The sequence below is a fragment of the Clinocottus analis genome, unplaced genomic scaffold, assembly GCF_023055335.1.
Source record: "Clinocottus analis isolate CAN_PGR_092001 unplaced genomic scaffold, fCliAna1.0.p SCAF_13, whole genome shotgun sequence".
In the NCBI taxonomy this organism is placed as follows: domain Eukaryota; kingdom Metazoa; phylum Chordata; class Actinopteri; order Perciformes; family Cottidae; genus Clinocottus; species Clinocottus analis.
In genome coordinates this window covers 936,444-955,000 of record NW_027175854.1, presented here as the reverse complement: position 1 = coordinate 955,000, position 18,557 = coordinate 936,444, and the positions used below count along the sequence as shown (strand labels likewise).

At 41.1% G+C, this 18,557-nt stretch overlaps 2 protein-coding genes across 4 annotated transcripts in view; both read left to right on the top strand.

The window, feature by feature from the left end:
* The window catches only part of znf462 (zinc finger protein 462), a 46,533-nt gene extending 36,554 nt beyond the window's left edge, over positions 1-9,979 (top strand). For all 3 annotated transcript variants that reach the window (XM_068573338.1, XM_068573339.1, XM_068573340.1), the window contains exons 8-13: positions 62-302; positions 494-633; positions 1,219-1,442; positions 4,136-4,445; positions 4,973-5,102; positions 5,967-9,979. In XM_068573338.1, coding sequence (XP_068429439.1) covers positions 62-302; positions 494-633; positions 1,219-1,442; positions 4,136-4,445; positions 4,973-5,102; positions 5,967-6,180 — 1,259 coding nt within the window. In that variant the 3' untranslated portion in view covers positions 6,181-9,979. The remainder of the gene's footprint in view (positions 1-61; positions 303-493; positions 634-1,218; positions 1,443-4,135; positions 4,446-4,972; positions 5,103-5,966) is intronic.
* Positions 9,980-13,342: 3,363 nt separating this feature from the next.
* On the top strand, positions 13,343-18,102 carry rad23b (RAD23 homolog B, nucleotide excision repair protein). The gene is made up of 9 exons (XM_068574705.1): positions 13,343-13,536; positions 14,098-14,179; positions 15,276-15,355; positions 15,552-15,735; positions 16,027-16,154; positions 16,523-16,655; positions 16,784-16,911; positions 17,260-17,442; positions 17,610-18,102. Exons 1-9 carry the CDS (start codon positions 13,471-13,473, stop codon positions 17,721-17,723), a joined length of 1,098 nt encoding a protein of 365 aa, XP_068430806.1. The 5' UTR covers positions 13,343-13,470; the 3' UTR covers positions 17,724-18,102.
* The last annotated feature ends 455 nt before the right edge of the window (positions 18,103-18,557 follow it).

Genomic DNA, 18,557 nt, shown 5'->3' with positions numbered 1-18,557 from the left:
CAATCTATAGCGATGCCTTGTTTTTCAGAGTCTCTCTCTCTCTCTCTCGCCCCTCTCTCAGATCCCTCATACCTGGAGCCAGCGGATGTTCGTCAGCAGCTTAGTCATTACCAGCTGGCATCGCGCAGTCAAATGTCTTCTGGCTCCGCGCTGGCTGATAATCGACCGGACAGCGTGCTCACTTGTGAGTTTTGTGAGTTCAGCTCTGGATACATGCAGAGCCTGCGTCGGCACTACAGGGACCGCCACGGCGGCAAGAAGCTCTTCAAGTGCAAAGACTGTTCCTTCTTCACCTGTTACAAGTAAGGAAAGAGATCCGCAGAGAAACAATAGGAACATGACATGCTGTCTGCATGTTGCATGCTGCTAATGAGACTTCATGCAAGGTTTATATACTATGTACCTTTATGTGAAATAACAGTGGCACAGATACGAGCACTGGATATAACCTTCTAATAGTTAAAGCTTCTCTCTGTGTCTGAACTCCTCTCAGGAACACCTTCACCATGCACGTGGAGGCCGGCCACAACAACAATGCACCTGACAACCTCCCTAAAGACCTGCGCTGCCCTCTCTGCCTCTACCACACCAAACACAAGAGCAACATGATCGACCACATTGTCCTGCACAGAGGTACGCAAAGTGGAACCCGGGGACATCGTGAACTTTACTTGTGGAGCAATAGTTCAACATTTTGGGGAATCATTCGCTAATTTGCTTTCTTGCTGCAGAGTTGACGGAAAAAAACGTCTGCTATTCTTTCAGCCGAGAGCAGGAAGTTGTAGGAATCTTGTTTTTTTCACCGCCAGTCAAACAGCAGAAACATTGATATGCGCGTTATAGTCCATTATATGAGATGGATACATAATTCAGACAAAGTAAACAAGGACTTTAAACCGTAAGCGGAGCTATTTGTTTACCGAATGACAGAGCAGAGTATGAGAACGATCATCCCATTCTAACAGAAAAGGAGTGAAACTGACTGTGTTCAGTGTTTGTGTTAAAACTGACAACCACCCACAGGTAACGACCACTGGGATCACCTGTGTGTGTATGTGCGTGACACATGTCATTGGATATCGCTCCTGCGTCCCCACGTCTCCTCTTCCCATCCTGCGGTAGCTCTTGCTGCTCTCCTCCTCCTCATCCTCTCTCGCCTCCATTACTCCCCTTCCTCTTCCTCAAAGCCACTAATCCACTCCCCTCTTCCTCCACCAGAGGAGCGCGTGGCTCCGCTGGAGGTCAGCCGCTCCAAGCTGTCGCGCCACCTGCAGGGCCTCGTGTTTCGTTGCCACAAATGCACCTTCACCTGCTCCAGCGACAAGGCGCTGCAGCTGCACCTGCAGAAGCACGCCGAGATCAAACCCTACCAGTGCCAGCTCTGCTACTACGACAGCAGCCAGCGGAGCCAGCTCGAGGAGCATCTACGCCTCGAGCACAAGGTCAGCTGGCAACCATTTTATGATGTTTTAAGGAGCTTTATTTGAGTTTATATGGCTTTCCTAGCTGAGTCTTGTTGAATGCGGTTTACTCGTAAAACCATGTTTTAATAATCAGTCTGCTTAATGGCTGTAACATGATATATTTACAGATGATGCACTCAACACAAGCTGTGCAATTTATTACATATGGCCTTTGCTGGTCTTTTTTATGGGAAGTTGTGAGGCTTGAGCCAATCAGCTGTCTTTATTCCCACAGTGTTGGGATATGATGCCAAGTCCAGTTTAAAACTCCCAAAGGAGACGTCAAAATAAACACGAGGTGCCTTTAAATATTAACAGATAAATAAACAGATTCAGTTCTACAACAAAATATGTGTGTGTGTATGTATGTATATATATATATATATATATATATATATATATATATATATATATATATATATATATATATATATATGTATATATATATATATATGTATATATATATATATATATATATATGTATATATATGTATATATATGTATATATATATATATATATATATATATATATATATATATATATATATATATGTATATATATATGTATATATATGTATATATATATATATATATATATATATATATATATGTATATATATGTATATATATATATATATATATATATATATATATATATGTATGTATGTATGTATGTATGTATGTATGTATGTATGTATATATATATATATGTATGTATGTATGTATGTATGTATGTATGTATATATATATATATATATATATATATATATATATATATATATATATATATATATATATATATGTATGTATGTATGTATGTATGTATATATATATGTATGTATATATATATATATATATATATATATATATATATATATATATATATATATATATATATATATATATATGTAATAAACTGCAAGTAAAAAGAGTTGTCCACCGATGTCCAATGAAGTGACAGAATGACTTGTGTTGTACATTTTGAAGTTGCCCGTACTTTGGAACGGCAACGTCTTAAAGTGCAGCAACAGCAGACGTAAAAGTTTATTTGGGGATTTTGCTGGAATGCTTGAAGCTCTTTGCCGAACATGTTCACCAGTTCAAAACAGATCAAATGACGAAAACCAGTCGCAAGAGTTAACACGTGAATACAGAAGACTAATCTCCACAGCGTTTTCAAACCAAAATCCATATCAGGAAAGAAAAACACTGTTCTTTAATTAAATGTGAGTGTGGTGTAATGTCTTGGACATGGATAATACAACTGTATTTCATGAGAAGTCATGAGAAGTCATTAGAAGTAACGGTCAGAAGTATGAAAGCGTGTAAAAGTTTTAGCATTCTGAAAAGTTATTAACTTATGGATATTTTACCAGTTTATAGTACATTAAACTAAAAAGGCACACGTCTATCGTTTTCAATTCTTTACATGATGAGATCCTTCATTTCACCCAAAGCATGCTGGGATTGTGTTACCTGAACAAGGACTAATGAGACATAGAGATGTTATGCTACAGAGGTGTTATGTGCTGAAGGTCAAGGTCACAGTTATTACAAAGCTTCTGCACAGAAAGCTGACTGCTGGCACCCTGCTTCCCTGCTTAGGTTTACATATTTCCAAAGTTGTTGTCTTGATGAATTTATTCCGACTCTTCTGAAGGAATAAAGACCAGAACATCGTGAATAAAGTCAGTCCAAGTGATGAGCAATGTGCAGAAGTTTCTGGTCCTTTCATGTGTAGCTGAAGGTCAAAAACTGTCTAAAAAGCGATGAAGGCTACGCGGAAATATATACTTTGCCATCAAGGTTAGGTAAATATGTGCCTCGTTACGGGAAAAACTTCATTGTAAATTGTAGAAATGCAGTTTCAAGGAACAATAAGAGAGCAGGGCTCCTCCGTGGAGAGACAGAACGTCTATTCATGGGGGGAGGAGTGAAAGAGCAGACGATGCCTCTGCTGGGAAGGATGCGGCAGTCCTCAGGGACTGTGGGAGGAGGGAGTTGCTCAGCTCGAGTGACATCATTTGCAACAGGATGCTTCATGCAAAGAAATGAGACGCTTCTGTCATGAAAATATTTCATATTCTATTTGAATGTCTCGTCCTTATGCTTCACTGTACAGTAAACAAATACACTTCTGGTCTGAGAAGACTAAGTAGTAGTTGTGGGAATCACCAGAGGTCCCACGATACGATATTATCACGATACTTGAGTCCCGATACGATATCATCACGATACTGCGATACATTGAGTATCGCGATATACTATCTTTTCTTTTTAACCGCAAATTGTCCCCAAAGGGAAACTTTGTCAACAAAAAATACATTCATTTTATCATTCTAGGACCAAAAAGCTTTTGAATTGATTAAATAAAAGATCGATACTTGGCTTGTATCGTGTATTGATACAATATCGCCACGCAAAATATCGCGATACGATGCTGTATCGATTTTTTTCCTCCACCCCTACTAAGTAGTATTCACTTTTTAGTTGAAAATTAAGACGTAAATACACATAAATGTAATTAATTGGGAAAGTATTGTGCCCTTTTACTTGTTGAAGAAAAACTAAATGCATTTACACACACATTAAAAACACACATTAAAAAAAGGCAGTTCTTAGCGATGAATATCTTTTTTTTAACACCATAACTGATAAGAGTTTCTCATCAGGTCATTCGTAACTTCGAGCTGATGGGCCGCGTCAACCTGGACCAGCTGGAGATGATAAAAGAACAAGGGAGCAGCGAAGAGGAGGAAGAAGAAAGAGAAATGATGGAGATGGTCGGAGAGGGAAAGGTAGCAGCGCGGGAGGACGAGGACGAGGAGGACGAGGAAGGAATGGAGGTTGTGGGGAACATGGCGGAGGAACAGAGAGAGATAGACGATGAAGAGATAGATGACCACTTCAAAGAGGAAGACGAGGAGGAAGAAGATGAGGAGGAAGTCAGGGGAGTGGAGGAGGAGAAGCCCGGCCTACAAGGTGAATGCAGATGAAGTCATATTTGTGGCTCTCCTGAGTTACATAACATCTACTCACATGCATCTTTAGCCTAACATGCTCCACTTGAACTACTGTTTAACCGCCTATGAGTCAACGCACAGCACATTTCTTTACAAACCCTCCAGGGATTACACTCTATACGAGTGTCTGCTGAAAAGCCTATTATCTGTCATGTTCTCAGTAATTATACATAATATTGCGAATCTCCTGGGTCTCATTTTAAGCCAAGTGAATGGGCCTATAAGTAAGAAAACTATCACACTGCCAGAGTACTGCAAGTCCCATAGCATACATGTGCTTTTTTTTTAATGGTCTCCCAAAATAACCAGTCTTAGTCAAGTATGCTTAACTGGTATTGGTGGCTCACTGAAGGAGATGATCTATTCCTTTGTGATGCATGATTATGGATCACCTGGTAATAAACTAACTATAGCAATTTCAGCTGGGTTCAAATATTGTATTGTGCTATTCTGAGCCTGACCCATCATTTGAACTCTATTTCCCAGAGGTCCTTGCATCTCCCAGCAGCAGCAGCGGTGGCAGCAGCAGTGCAGAGAAGCGGCTTCCCTGTGAGTTCTGTGGCCGCTGCTTCACCAACAGCCTGGAGTGGGAGCGGCATGTCCTTCGACATGGCATGTGAGTACTTCCTTTTTACAGTCTCCAACCCAGCGGTTCTCAAACTGTGGGGCGCGACCCTCTAGTGGGGCGCGGAGGTATTACAGGTGGGGCGCGGAGGGAGATCCTTTATTAATCCCACAGTGGGGGATTATTCTCTGCATGTCATCATCCTCAGTAATGAAGGAGCTTTGTGCTGCGGTGAAGCTCTGGGCCTTCAGTGCCTTGCTCAAGGACACGTCAACATGAAACTATGGGGAGAAAACAGGCACCCAACCGGCTTCCTTGGTCATCTTTTTGCCAAATATGAGTTATTTGTTGCACATGTATAATCACTTAACAAAGTGATTGCACATGTTATTAGTTTTTGTCAGATGGAGCGATCTGGTTCACTTGAGATTTACATTTTCTTTAATCTCTTAATTAAAACAGCATGATGGAGGAGTCTCAACAAGCTGGACCATCTTGTTTCCATGTTGTTGGGGCGGTGGAACATTTTGCTTCCTCAAAGTGGAGACAGATAAAGTTTGAGAGCCGCTGGTTTAACCAAAGATTAAGCAATTATTCCCCAATAAAATGTTGGATCTTCTAACCATTGACGAACCACTGCAGACGTAAAATAATAACATTAAGAATTGTTGTAAACTTTACGCTGACTTCTTGATGGTTGAACTTATTTTTAAATAGTGTATCCTATTTTTAATTATGTGTTTTGTCTAACAATACACAGGCAGATCTATCAGAAGCTCACCTGCGCTCCCACCAATGAAAATGTTGAATCAATGCTGTATACATGACATGGCCATAGTCCTGTGTAATTAGTATATACCTGCATGTCTTTTCACGTGTAAATATAATAATATTTGCTCTCTCCCCCATTGTTAGGACGGTTAATAACAGCAACATGAACACCAGCAGCACCTCCGCATTAGAGGCCTCAGCTTCATCTTCCACGGGCTTCTCGGCCTTGATGGACGCGGGATCGGACCCGTCCAGCAACGAGGAAGGGAACCCCGCTGACCTCTCACTGGGAAGCCCGAGCCCGTACGGGGAAGGCCCAGAAACGCTCGACACCAAAAAGGATCAGCAGTTTGGTTGAAGTGCTCGCGGCCTGTCGGGATGCTGGAAAGTGATCACCGTGGGTAGTATCAGCACTGAGCTGAGTCGTAAAAAAGGAAACAAAAAGATTGAAACAGAAATAAAAAGTGACTTCTTATGAGTTGGCGCATTACTAGAGTTTAGGTGTTACATATTTAAGTATTAGATTGTGCTGCATAAAACGGCTGAGCTCTCTAAATGGACAGTCCCGTAGGACAGATCTTAATATATTGGTAACCAATAGTGAACAGAACTCTTTATTGATGACATTCTGGTCAAATCTACAGTGAAAGATCCCACCTAGATGAAGCTATTTATCGAGAATGAAGTCCAAAATGATGAACTAAATTTAGTATATTATTATTTGAAGCACCTTTTACGCTCCCCCAAAAACAGGGGTACTGTAAATGTCCCCGAATGGAACAAACGTGATATGAAAGCATTTAAAACCCGTGGCCCACTGTAGAGCTACCTATCCTTGTTTCTTGTGGAGATTTTTGAGTTTTCCGTCTTGTTTTCATCTTGGCCTCGTGTTAAGCGTGTAGATGTTGTAGTCCTCGAGAAAGAATCGCACCTTATCTATTTTAGTAAAACCACAAATCATGTTTTCTTTATTCGTAGAAATAACGACAATTCCCCCCCAATGTTTGTAGCAAATTGCTATATTTTAGGTCCCTTAATATTATACTACGTATAAGCCTTCAGCCTGTGGCACCCTTTCTCATTTTGACTGAACCATTTCATTGTCCGGTAATTTCACGTGATGGAATAATGGAAATAATGGGATTAGTTCAAATCTCCCTTACCCTGTAAAATATGTTGTTTGTAGTCCCGGTTAAACGACATCAACCTGTGCGCTCATACGATCAATACAACGACAGAGATGTGATTAATGTGTCATGTGATAGAGGTCCCCGTTAACCTGAGCATAGCCTGCAACATAACGACAGGTTCTCATAACACTGGTGCAATATGTGTCATCGTATCAATATACAGAGATCACACTTGTCTTTTCAGTGGAAAAAAAAAGTAAGTTGCTGTACCAGAACACAGCTCTGTACGTGCATGAAGATGACGATTAAATGCAGAGTTTCGACAAGGTTGACCACCACGGCTGAGTGCGGAAACCAGCGTGCAAGTGCCTTAACAATCCAGTTCCTCTCCTGTCACTACACGGCTTTGATTGCTTTCTTTTTAAGTCCGCTAGTTTGAAGTAACAGCTAATTTCCCTTCTGTTAATCTGTGCAATTCTGACCGTCATGGTAGCTCATGGGGACAGCTGTCGTCCTGGAAACCACAAGGTCGCCGGTTCGATCCCTGGTCTCCCCGTAGTTTGCATGTCGAGGTGTCCTTGAACCCCTCGTCGCTCCGCAAGGCTTTAAAGATGGGTGAAAATGCAGAGAATAAAGTTTCCCACTGCGGGATTAATAAAGGATTATTGTAATTGCAGTACAACAAAAAGTGTTGTATCATGAACCCAGAGAGTTCAAATAGGACGGTGAGGCCTGAAGTGTTGGTTTAACCTCATTACAACATTTTTTATATATGTGCTTATCACTTATCGACCCCTGGTGGTAATTAGCCATGCAGATAGCTTTTTTTGTTTTTTTCCAAAGTCTTGAGATATCCGTCTTTGAGATTTAACGCAGTTTTACTTTCAGCATTTAAGAAAATTGAGTAGATTTTGTTGGAAGTACTTTCTACGAAACTAAAAGTCCCGTTAAAACCTGAGTGTTGAACTATATCATCTGCAATGAAAGGGGAAGAAAAGTGCTGCTAAGTGTGTGTTTCTTTCACACATGAAATTCCAAGCTGAACTGGGTATGTTTGGAGCCATGTTTGCTTGATTGACAGATGTCTCTGTCTTTCACAGTCAGCCCTGGTGATTACCTCAACTTCATCCAGGACCCTTCCACATCACCCAAATTCAGATTTTTTTGGCCGGCAAATGACTGACAGGCTGGCATTAAGCATGAAACTCAAATCTTGGCTTCGAGATGTCCCTTCAGAAGCGTATGGCGAGCGCCACAGACGCCACAGATATGCTCTTCTGCAGTCTGTAGTAATGAGACGCACTGAAAAGACAAGTGTCACCGGCACTGAACACCTTACAATCATTGGTTTCCACATAAATCATATGTATTTGCCACTGGGACTCTGAGTCGACTTTTTAAAAAGGTGTAAAAACCCCCCAATTTAAAATCCTTTAAATTCTGTATCGGCACAACTGTCATAGCCTGGATATGTGTGCTTCTTTTTAGAAAAAGTTGTCATGTTATTGTTGATACTGACAAAAGGCAGAGATTGTATTTGTTGAAAGTTGCTGCTTGAATACCTTAAAGCCTTATAAGATAATAAATAGCAATTAAGTCAAATATAAGCCCAATTCCAATGAGACCAATAAGCAACATGAAACAATCTGAAATAATATGGCTGATATATTTCATATACAATTTTTAAAAAGGGCACGATTAGTGTAATTGTGTTCTTGGTACCGAAATATTTACCAGGTCTGCTGTTTGCTGCTGTGTCTATCCTGAGCATTGCACCATTGATGGAAATGGGAAATTTGGGTTTTTCAACCCAGGTGAACCACGTTTGCAGCCATGTATAGAAAACAAAACTACTTGTTAAGTGTTTGAACCGTGATGTTTCAGAAAGGAAACTTTAAACCTTTTTCCTTTAGGTGTTTTCATTTTTTTTTTTTTTTTCAAGAAAAGAAAAAAAAAAGAAATCTAAAGACGATAGCTAACCCTCAGGGGCTTTTTGAATCCCCGATCCAACATTATTACGCTGTTGTACAATGTCTGGTTACAATGAAAAATATCTCCTTTTCTGTACTGTAATGGGAATGAGCAGATTGGAAGAGCGAGAGCGCTGTGGTTGTACTATATTTAAACACATGAAGGAAAAGTATGCAGATGTCTATGAATTCACGGCCTGGGCTTTTATTGTGAAGAAGAAAAACATGGCGAAGCAAGAGACAAGAAAACATTTACCTAAAGCAGCTCGGTCCTCTTCTGGGCTTGGCCGGTCGACCTATAGATCCTTGTGAGATGTAGCTGACTCATGTCCAGTCCAACACCCGACACTGCAGTGTCTTCTCTCCATGGCCAGTGAGGACATCAGCTCACTTGCTCCCAATAGGCCCGTACACGTCGTCGACCCAGACAATGAGAGGTGGGAATGTAGCAGCCCCGTTATGATCCTCAGTCCGTGTAATACCTTAAACAAAAAAAAAACAAAACTGTTGAGTTGGTGCTGAATCTCAAAGTCCTTTTTTTCTGTTTTTCAGGACCAGCGTGTAGCTTTTTTTGAAAAGTAAAACTGTTTGAAACCTGTTGTTGTAGAGATAAGCTTTGTTAAGGCAGCTTCTTGCCCGGCGGACGCCAGGCGATGAGTTGGGACAATCTGGGTAATGAAGCTGTCGACCCAAAATTGTTTGTTGTTCTGTGATCATTTTAATAGAAAATGACTATGAATCCCTCACTGTGTGCAGTCTCTAGACTGTGATATTCCCAGTTTACCCAAAGTTAAGCCCCTGCTGACAACACACTGGATACTTGTATATATGTTTAGTTTGTTTCCGATGAATTTCTCTTTTCAGACTGTTGTCTCCATAGTTTGACACTAGAATCTCTCCTTTTTGCCTTTCTTCCCATATAAATCTGATTACCTGATGGTGGGTTGTGATGTTGCCTAGAATGATTGTTTACAATTTTATTCCATTTATCTCTGGATATTCTGTAAATATTGTAATTCATTGTCTTTTTTTAACTTGATAATAAAGTTATCAGATAACGGTTCATCGTGTTGATCTCTTCCTTGTCCACTTCCTGAAGTGACACCTTTCCTTGCTTAACAGTGGCTCTAGTATGTGATGGGTTAAACACAACATTGTGGGTACACGCTGTACTCTTAATTTGTAAAATAACTTTTTTACAGTTTCCCACAGACTTGATTTACCTGATATCACGCGTAATACCACTTCCTCATGTATGATAGTTAACTTCTGCTGCCCTCTACGTCAGTGAATAATGCATATGAGACCAGATGTCAAACTGTTAAAACTCACTGATAAGGAAGCTTCCTGAATAGCAAATTGAGAATTAAGTGTGAGTGAAGTGCCTCACTGTCAAGGGCGAAGTGACATATTTCTAATCAAATCATCTTTAATGCCTTTTTCCTGAAGAAACTTAACATCATGAAGTTTGATCAAACTCGTGAAGTGACCTTGCAAAGCGTGAACTGCTCACACAAACAACTACACACTCGACTCTGAGCTTCCTTTGTCCTCTGCAGTACACCTGCGTGACATTTGCAGGTGGCTGCATCGTTTCAAGTGTTAATTGCAAAAAAAAAATCTCTTTTTTAAACCCTTGTGATGAAACCAGAATCTGGATGGACCTCCTCTCTTCTACGCCTCCCTGATACAGTCTGCTCTACAGGTTTTATAGCATGTTCTGCCTTTACTGTCCTAATCCCACTTTTTTTCTGCTAAAGTTTAGATATTATCTTTTTGATTAGAGCTTTACTTTTCCCAAATATCATGTGCATGTTCCCACTATACTTCTTATGAAAAATAGTGGCAACACACTTGGCAAGTGTATTGCTGGAGACTCCAGGGCATGTGGGAACAATAAATACGTTTACATTTAATTTAAATTTAATAAAAAGTATTATCGGGGGGGACAATACTTGGAGCAATACTACTTATGCACAAGACAAAGGACCCATGGAGATACTTAATGTTGTCACTTGTTGCTTGTCTCCAGGTGGAAGAACACAACAGAAAGACTTGGCATAACTGACGGAAATGAGCAGGTCAAATCAAAAAGGTATTTCCAGCCATGCGGGCTCTGAGGAGGGCACTGGGTCTATAAATGACCTCGGTACGGGCGGAAATATCTGAGCAACTATATTGGCTGGATCGTCAGGAAGTTTGTCTGACGTTCATGGTGCTCAGAGGATTTACATGAACTGTTGGATCGTGTTCCAATGAGGCTGAATTTGAATAAATTTTCATCTCGGGCCATCGTCAGGTCAAATATACCTTGGTGTAGAACCAAATACCTGATGGCAGCTTCAGCTGTTCTTTGTGTTTGGAGCTAATTGGTAAATGCTAAGCATTTAAATGAGTATTTAAATGTGTGAGCAACTATTATTTAAAGTTAAGCATACAATGTCTTGGTATCCCTAGTGCAGCCTTTGTGCAACATCATTCTCATTTTCAGTGACATATATAGGATTTCCTCTGGAACATGTCCACAGAGCCCTTGAAACAACCCATAATACTCCCAGCAGCTCCTCCACAGGAAATAGCTTCGGGCTGAGGAGGCATCTCAGTGGCCTTCACTCTGTTCCACCCTTCTGTCTCTCTCTCTCCTCCACACCAAGCAGGAACTCTGCTGACCAAAACCGCAGACCCTGCAAATGCTCTGTGTGTGTGTGTCTGTGTGTGTGTGTGTGTGTGTGTGTGTGTGTGTGTGTGTGTGTGTGCGTGTGTGCGTGTGCGCGTGTGTGTGTGTAAACCACATGCATGAAATGCTGCGGCCCTGTGCCCTAAATACAACAAGTCATTGAGATCAGCAGCTATGTTTCCGCTTTATATTTCACCGATTGGTCTTTTCATTTTCTCAACATCTCCCTGAATCTCAAAAAAACATGAAATGACTGCACACGGAGGAGACTATTTCTGAAGAGTCTTTCTTTTGAATGCCTCAATTTTGTCCTCTGAGTTTCCTCTCCCGCCTGTTTTTAAAGGGGCAGAGTCTTTATTTCAGATGTCTAACATCATCTCTTAAAAATATCTCCAAGTCAACCAGGGATTAGACTATAATCTCTGTGGCTCACTACTTCAGAGGGGGCCCGACGGCAGACTGACGACCCCTGGAGACAGGAGCAAGAGGCACAGCCACAGCGGGGAGAGGGGAAAGGAGGATGCTGCTGCTGCTACTGCGGCTGAGTGGAGCAACATAAGGAATGCCTGATGAGCGTACGCTTGAGCCAACGCAGGCAAGGGCACAGCTCCTGTCGTAATAACTGGATGACAAGAGAGGAGGAAGGAGGGAGGAGGGTGTCGAGTGGAGCGATAGAAGAGAATATCAGGATAGAAGAAGAGTATAGCTAGAACAGGGAGGGACAGCTGAGAGGAGTGAGAGATTAACAGATGCACACGTGCAGTGATAGGAAGTGAGGTGGAGTGATATGAGAATAAGGAGAAAAGTGGCCTGGGGAGCAGACCCCATTGAGCTCCAGCATATTATCTCTGGTACTTAACAGTCCTCTCAGAGTCAGCTGTGAGCTGTGCAGCATGTGAGGCAGAAGTCAATAAAGCCTCTGAATACTGAGTGCTGGATGGACGATATTGAAATTCCTCCATGCTTGAAGGACCTGGCATTGTGATAACGGCCTGAAATGCTAACTCAAGTTCAGCATGGGAAGCATGCTTATTTCTCCAATGTCAGTCCTGAGAGGAGCATAATGAAAAACCTATATATCCAAAAACATATTTTCATCACAAGTTGACATAAAATGTGAAATCTAAGACAAATTCTTCAGACAGAAAATATCAATGTGCTTAAGGGATTGAGTTGTTCTCTGGTACCGGATGTTTCTCTTTTGCATAATGTACGCTCCCATTGCCATGCACTGTTTCATGAAAGTAACTAACAATGAAATACATTTTAAAAAGTAAACTCATAAAGGGCTCTTTAGGGAGGGATAAACAAACAAATGTGTATTGTTTAATAATATAATATTTTAAAAAGCAAGTAGTGTTGTAGGTATTTGTCTTTATTCTTTTTTTAAGTGGAAGTACACGGGAGAAACTATACTCCAGATGTAAATACTTCTGCCCCATATACATATTAAACTAGCCAACAGTCCATAAAGCCGCTAATTGGCTCCATATTGACAAACTACAACATTTAAGAATTGCATATATGTTCATATATCTAATTACTAATCCAATAAAAATAACAATATACTAGTAAAACGCTCTTAGAGTCACCATTGTGCATTAAGAAAAGCCTATTGTACTACTAACTAAACCACTAATACGAATAAAAAGGCTCACCTGTCGTTGCTGATTTGTAGCTGCAGTCTCCAGACTGTCCACTAGGATCGCTGCAGCCGAAATATGTTCCACAGAAGAAGAAAGGCGAAAAGTCATGGCGGCTGACAGTTTGTAATGAGCCAACAAAAACAGACAAGATTCTTGCTTCGGATCTACAACATTTAAATTAGTCCAGGAGATATAAAAAATAAATAAAAAACCTCTGACGACAAAATGCAGATAACTTTGAAGACCTTACAACAGCAGACGTTCAAAATCGACATCGATGAAGAGGAGACGGTGAGAGTTGAAAGCATGCATTGGTGAAGGGGGTGGAGTGGGAGTTGGGTATGTCCTGGAACCGATCACTTTTGTTTCCGACCATTTCAAGTGAGACGATCGATAAATGGGTCCGCGTTACCTCAACGGGTCCACGAGAGGAGCGCCCTCTCTTCCGGGGTATACGGCTTGAGTTTGCCACAGAACCTGGAACAGATTAGAGTAATTTATTTACTGACGCTACCGGTCAGAAAAAAAAGTAGTTTTGTATTGTCAGCATTTAGCCGTAGCCCATTCATGGACAGATTGGGGAGGAGGGGGTCCGGTGGGAGGTTGTGCGTCATAATTAACGGTATTTTTAGTTTCATTGATATATTTTTTTCGGAACAAAACGTCGTTGTGCCATCAGTCTGTAGTGTTTTAATGTAGTTTATCTGGCAGTTCGCCAGCTGCACGTCTATTCAACTTTATGAAGCACACTTTGGACTTTATTTTCTAACTCGTGCTGTCGTTTTAGACCGAGCTGAAATGGTGTCGTTGAAACCTGGTTAATGCAAGAACGAGTGTCATTTTGATCTGCAGGTGAAGATATTGAAAGAGAAGACTGCAGATGTGTTAGGAAAGGAAAACTTCCCAGTTGCTGGACTGAAACTGATATATGCTGGTAAGTTGCAGGCTGTTTTTTTTATTTTATAAAAACCCTTTTGAAAGCTTCACATTTCTTTGTATTGGAGTTTATTTATTGTGTCCTGCAAGTCATCACATTGTTGAACAATGCATGTGTGATGCTTTTTGTGTATCCATCGTTTTCATTGTCATTGGATAAGTATCATGATTCATGAAGCCGGAGGTGGGCCAACATTGAGTTTTCCTCTCATAGTTTACTGTAAAATATCCTATAACAATGTGTATACTATACATGGAGATGGGAGAGTGACTCTTAAACCAAATATGAATATATTGATCATATTATTAGCTTCATAATCCAGCATGAAAAGTTCAAAGCAGTTTGTTTTGCAGGTTCAACATAATTACAAGAACAAGCCTGAAACGGGATCGGAGAAAAAAACATATGTAGTTACTTTTGTTATTCATTTACAAGGATTTAGCCTTTAAATAGCAGAAGTTGCCCCATTTTTTTCTTCCCTCTCAACATTGTTATGTCAAATTTGGAGTCATATTGTGCAGCTATGCAGTGCTGAAGAGCTGGTAAACCGTTACTTCTGTTCAGCAGGTTAAGCTGATGCATTAAATGATGGTTTTAATCTCCTGTAGCCAATAGCACAAAACGTACAACAAGAAAACTAAAGGACACGTCAGACAATTGAAAATGTCAGCTGGATGAAGACAAAGGATGCAGCTGGGTTTCAGTGTTTCATGACATGCCTACCTCCATTTGTTTAAACAAGCATTGCACTCATCCCACTTTCAAAACGAGAAAAGATCAATCTTGGGAAAACCCAGGTAGTAATTAGGATTTTTGTCAGTCTAACAAACAACTAAATTATACCAGTGTACTTAGTGTTGTAAAAGCATTCCAACTGGCTGAATACATGGTAAAGGTTCTGTGTTTACATTTTAGACAGTACTTAAAGTGGCTTCTTGGACAAAACGCATTAAAAACAACATCAAAGGGACCCAGATGTGGCGATTAAACCTTCTACTAAAGCTTCTACTCAATGATGACATATGATTCTGTTTCAGAGTTCACCCCAGGTGAAGCCAGAGGATGTGTGACTCATCTGTCTGTTTGCTCACAGGTAAAGTCCTCAGCGATGACGCGGCTCTCAAAGAATACAAAATCAACGAGAAGAACTTTGTGGTCGTCATGGTGACAAAGGTTTGGGAATATTAGAAATTGTTTCCGTAAATCTACCACATGCCCGTGAGTGTTATAAATGTGAGCTAACACTGAACTGTCATTCGGGTTTTGTAACCTTATCCTTCCACCGACAACCGCTTCTGTCCAGTGACTCATTGCCGCTGCGGAGCGATATCGGAGAAGTGACGCGTTGTGTTTTTGAATTCCCTCGCAGGCTAAAACGGCCTCCCCCGCCCCGCAGCCGTCACCGCCCACTTTCCCTCCCAGCGCTGCAGCCCCCGCAGCGCCGTCCGGCCAGAGCACAGATGACACGAGGTCTGACACACAAAGTTCCTCCAGCAGAAGCTCTGAGGCTTCAACAAACACAAACCTGATCGATGAGGCGGTTTCTAATCTAGGTAGGGCTCTTTGTGAACATTATTTATGTCGTTTTGGGAGTATATTTATGAATCTGATGCAAGGACTTTGACACAAATAGACAAGAAATACTTTTTGCCTCAATGCCTTTTAGCTGTAGCTCGCATGTGCTAACTCTTTGACCCCACGTGTGATTTAAACTACTTCATTTTGGTCCACCTTGTTTCTTATCCATATATCCACAAGGAATAAAGTATCACAGTGCTGTTGGCTGACCATGGAGCTCTCTAGTCTCACTGTTGATCTGTCTTGGGGTGTGTGTGTTTCTGTAGTGACAGGCCCATCCTACGACGCCATGGTGACCGAGATGATGCTCATGGGCTACGAGAGGGAGCAGGTGGTCGCAGCTCTGAGGGCGAGCTTCAACAACCCAGATCGAGCTGTGGAGTACCTGCTCACAGTAAGAAAAGCTCAAGTCTGAGGCCCCAGTCAACGTCCTGCAGAGCCAATCGCTGGCTTGGAACGTAAAACATCAGATCTATGAGTACTTTGGGCAATCGTAGAGCTTCATATTTTAGGATGTCGGCATCAGGATCTTGTAAATGTGTCATTTATTTTGTCTTTATATGCTGTACTAGAAATCAACATGAATACATGGTTGTACAAATCTTTGGAGTTAATCAGAATCCTAAAATGTGTGCGTCACATGATGTAACCTACACACTTTAAACTGAAGTGAGTCTTGAATCAAATTGTGGCACCCATAGAGACCATGTTTATTGTATTCATACTTCAATGAATTATTGAACTTTGTCACTTTTCTTTCAGGGTATTCCAGGCAGAGAATCGGGCATTGCGACGGGGCCAGAGGCGGTGGTGTCTCCAGCGAGTGTTCAGGCTGCACCCATAGGTGGTATTAGCCTTCCCGCCAACACCGGCTCTTCACCAAGTGCTGGCGGAGGTAAGGGACCCCGTACTATCTGGCGTATTTCAGCAGCCTCAACGAGCAAACTTTGGATACTGGTGTTATCCTTTCTCTATGTTTTTTTTGGGTTCTCAAACCTTCTGCCTGTCATTTCATGCCTTCAGGCAACCCCCTCAGTTTCCTGAGAAATCAGCCGCAGTTCCACGTGATGCGACAGCTGATCCAGCAGAATGCCGCCCTGCTTCCTGCGCTGCTGCAGGAGATCGGCAGGGAGAACCCTGAGCTGCTGCAGGTGGGGAGGCCCTTAAAACACCGCTGATTGAACGAGTGCACGGTTCAAGCATTGGAGTGTCAGTTTACTGACAGACACCAGTTTAAAAATAAATTATAGTTTGGAGTTTGAAAGATGAGGGGATTTAGGAGGCAGGTATTGAGTTGCATTGTGGGATTATGGGAATTTCTAGGAGCCAGAGTTTGACCCATATTACAGACTTAAAGTCAGGATTTTTCCCCGTTCTCTTTAAAATCTGTCTCTTGTGAGTCCCCAAACTGTATAAAAGGCAATTTTTTGTGCACTACATTAGAGTTATAGATGCCAAGAAACACAGTCCATGCCTGACATGTTCGTTTACCACCGTAGGAGATAAGCAGCCACCAGGAGCAGTTCATCCAGATGCTGAATGAACCCAATCCAGAGGCGATGCCGGCAGGTGAATTGGGCGGCGCAGGAGGCGCAGGGGGAGCCGGACCGGGTGACACACCCGGCGGGAGTCCCATGAGCTACATCCAGGTCACGCCACAGGAGAAAGAGGCCATTGAGAGGGTGAGGGGGAGCGCCACTCTGTCAGCAGCCTTTTCCTCTCAGTGCGAAGTTCAGATATCTGCTGGAATAAGATGCACGACTCTGACGATGTTGCCAAGCAGAAAATGTTATGTGACTTATTAAAAGTATTGTTTGGCTAATTTGCAACTGTTTTCTTTTCATTCCAGCTAAAAGCTTTAGGATTTCCGGAGGGACTCGTTATACAAGCATACTTTGCATGTGAGAAGAACGAGAACTTGGCCGCCAACTTCCTTTTACAACAGAACTTTGATGATGATTAAATTTTCATTTTGACTTTTTTTTTTTTTTTTCTTCCTCTACTTTTTGATTGCTAATATGTTTACAACAAGCCTTTTACATTAAAAAACAAACAAAACAGAGTTAATCACCACTTCCACAATTACTTTTCTTAATAAAGCTGGATCATTATCAGCTGTTTATGATCAAAAAACAATTAAAGTACGATAACCTAATATCAGAAATCATCGTTGTGCTATTGATCTAATTTAGTCAATCAATATGATTTTTGCAGTATGCCACATTTTAAGTGAGATTTGTTCAGGAAACATCTGACAGTATTCATGCACTCTTGTTTAGTGTTTTTTTTTTTTTAAGTTGACAAGTAATGGAGATTTGAAAAAAATAAAAAGTTGTGCACAATGTGTATGTGGTTATTTTTCTCAGCTGCATGTATAGCAACAGGATTACTGGCTGTGTGTGAAGGCGTTTGCACATGTATATGCTTTACATACACATGCTGGGGTTTAGTGGAAATTACTTATAATTGTTACATATAAATAAAGTTCTGCCATGTTTACAGGGAGTCACTTAAAAAATCTGAAGCGTAACGATCACCTTTGTGTGTAGTTAATTATGTGTACAGGTATTTAATGATATAATATGATCCCGTTTCTAATTTAATGGCAAGTCTGCCCTTTTTTTTTTTTTAATAGAAAATCAAGTATCAGACCCCCAACAAATGTACGACAATAAGTACGACTGACATGTTGCAATGAACCAGGAATGTGAGGTAATTTACTTTACAAAGAGCCAAGTTACTATTAGACAGTGTACAGACAATACTTAATGTCACGGTGTCATTGTATCTCAGGCTT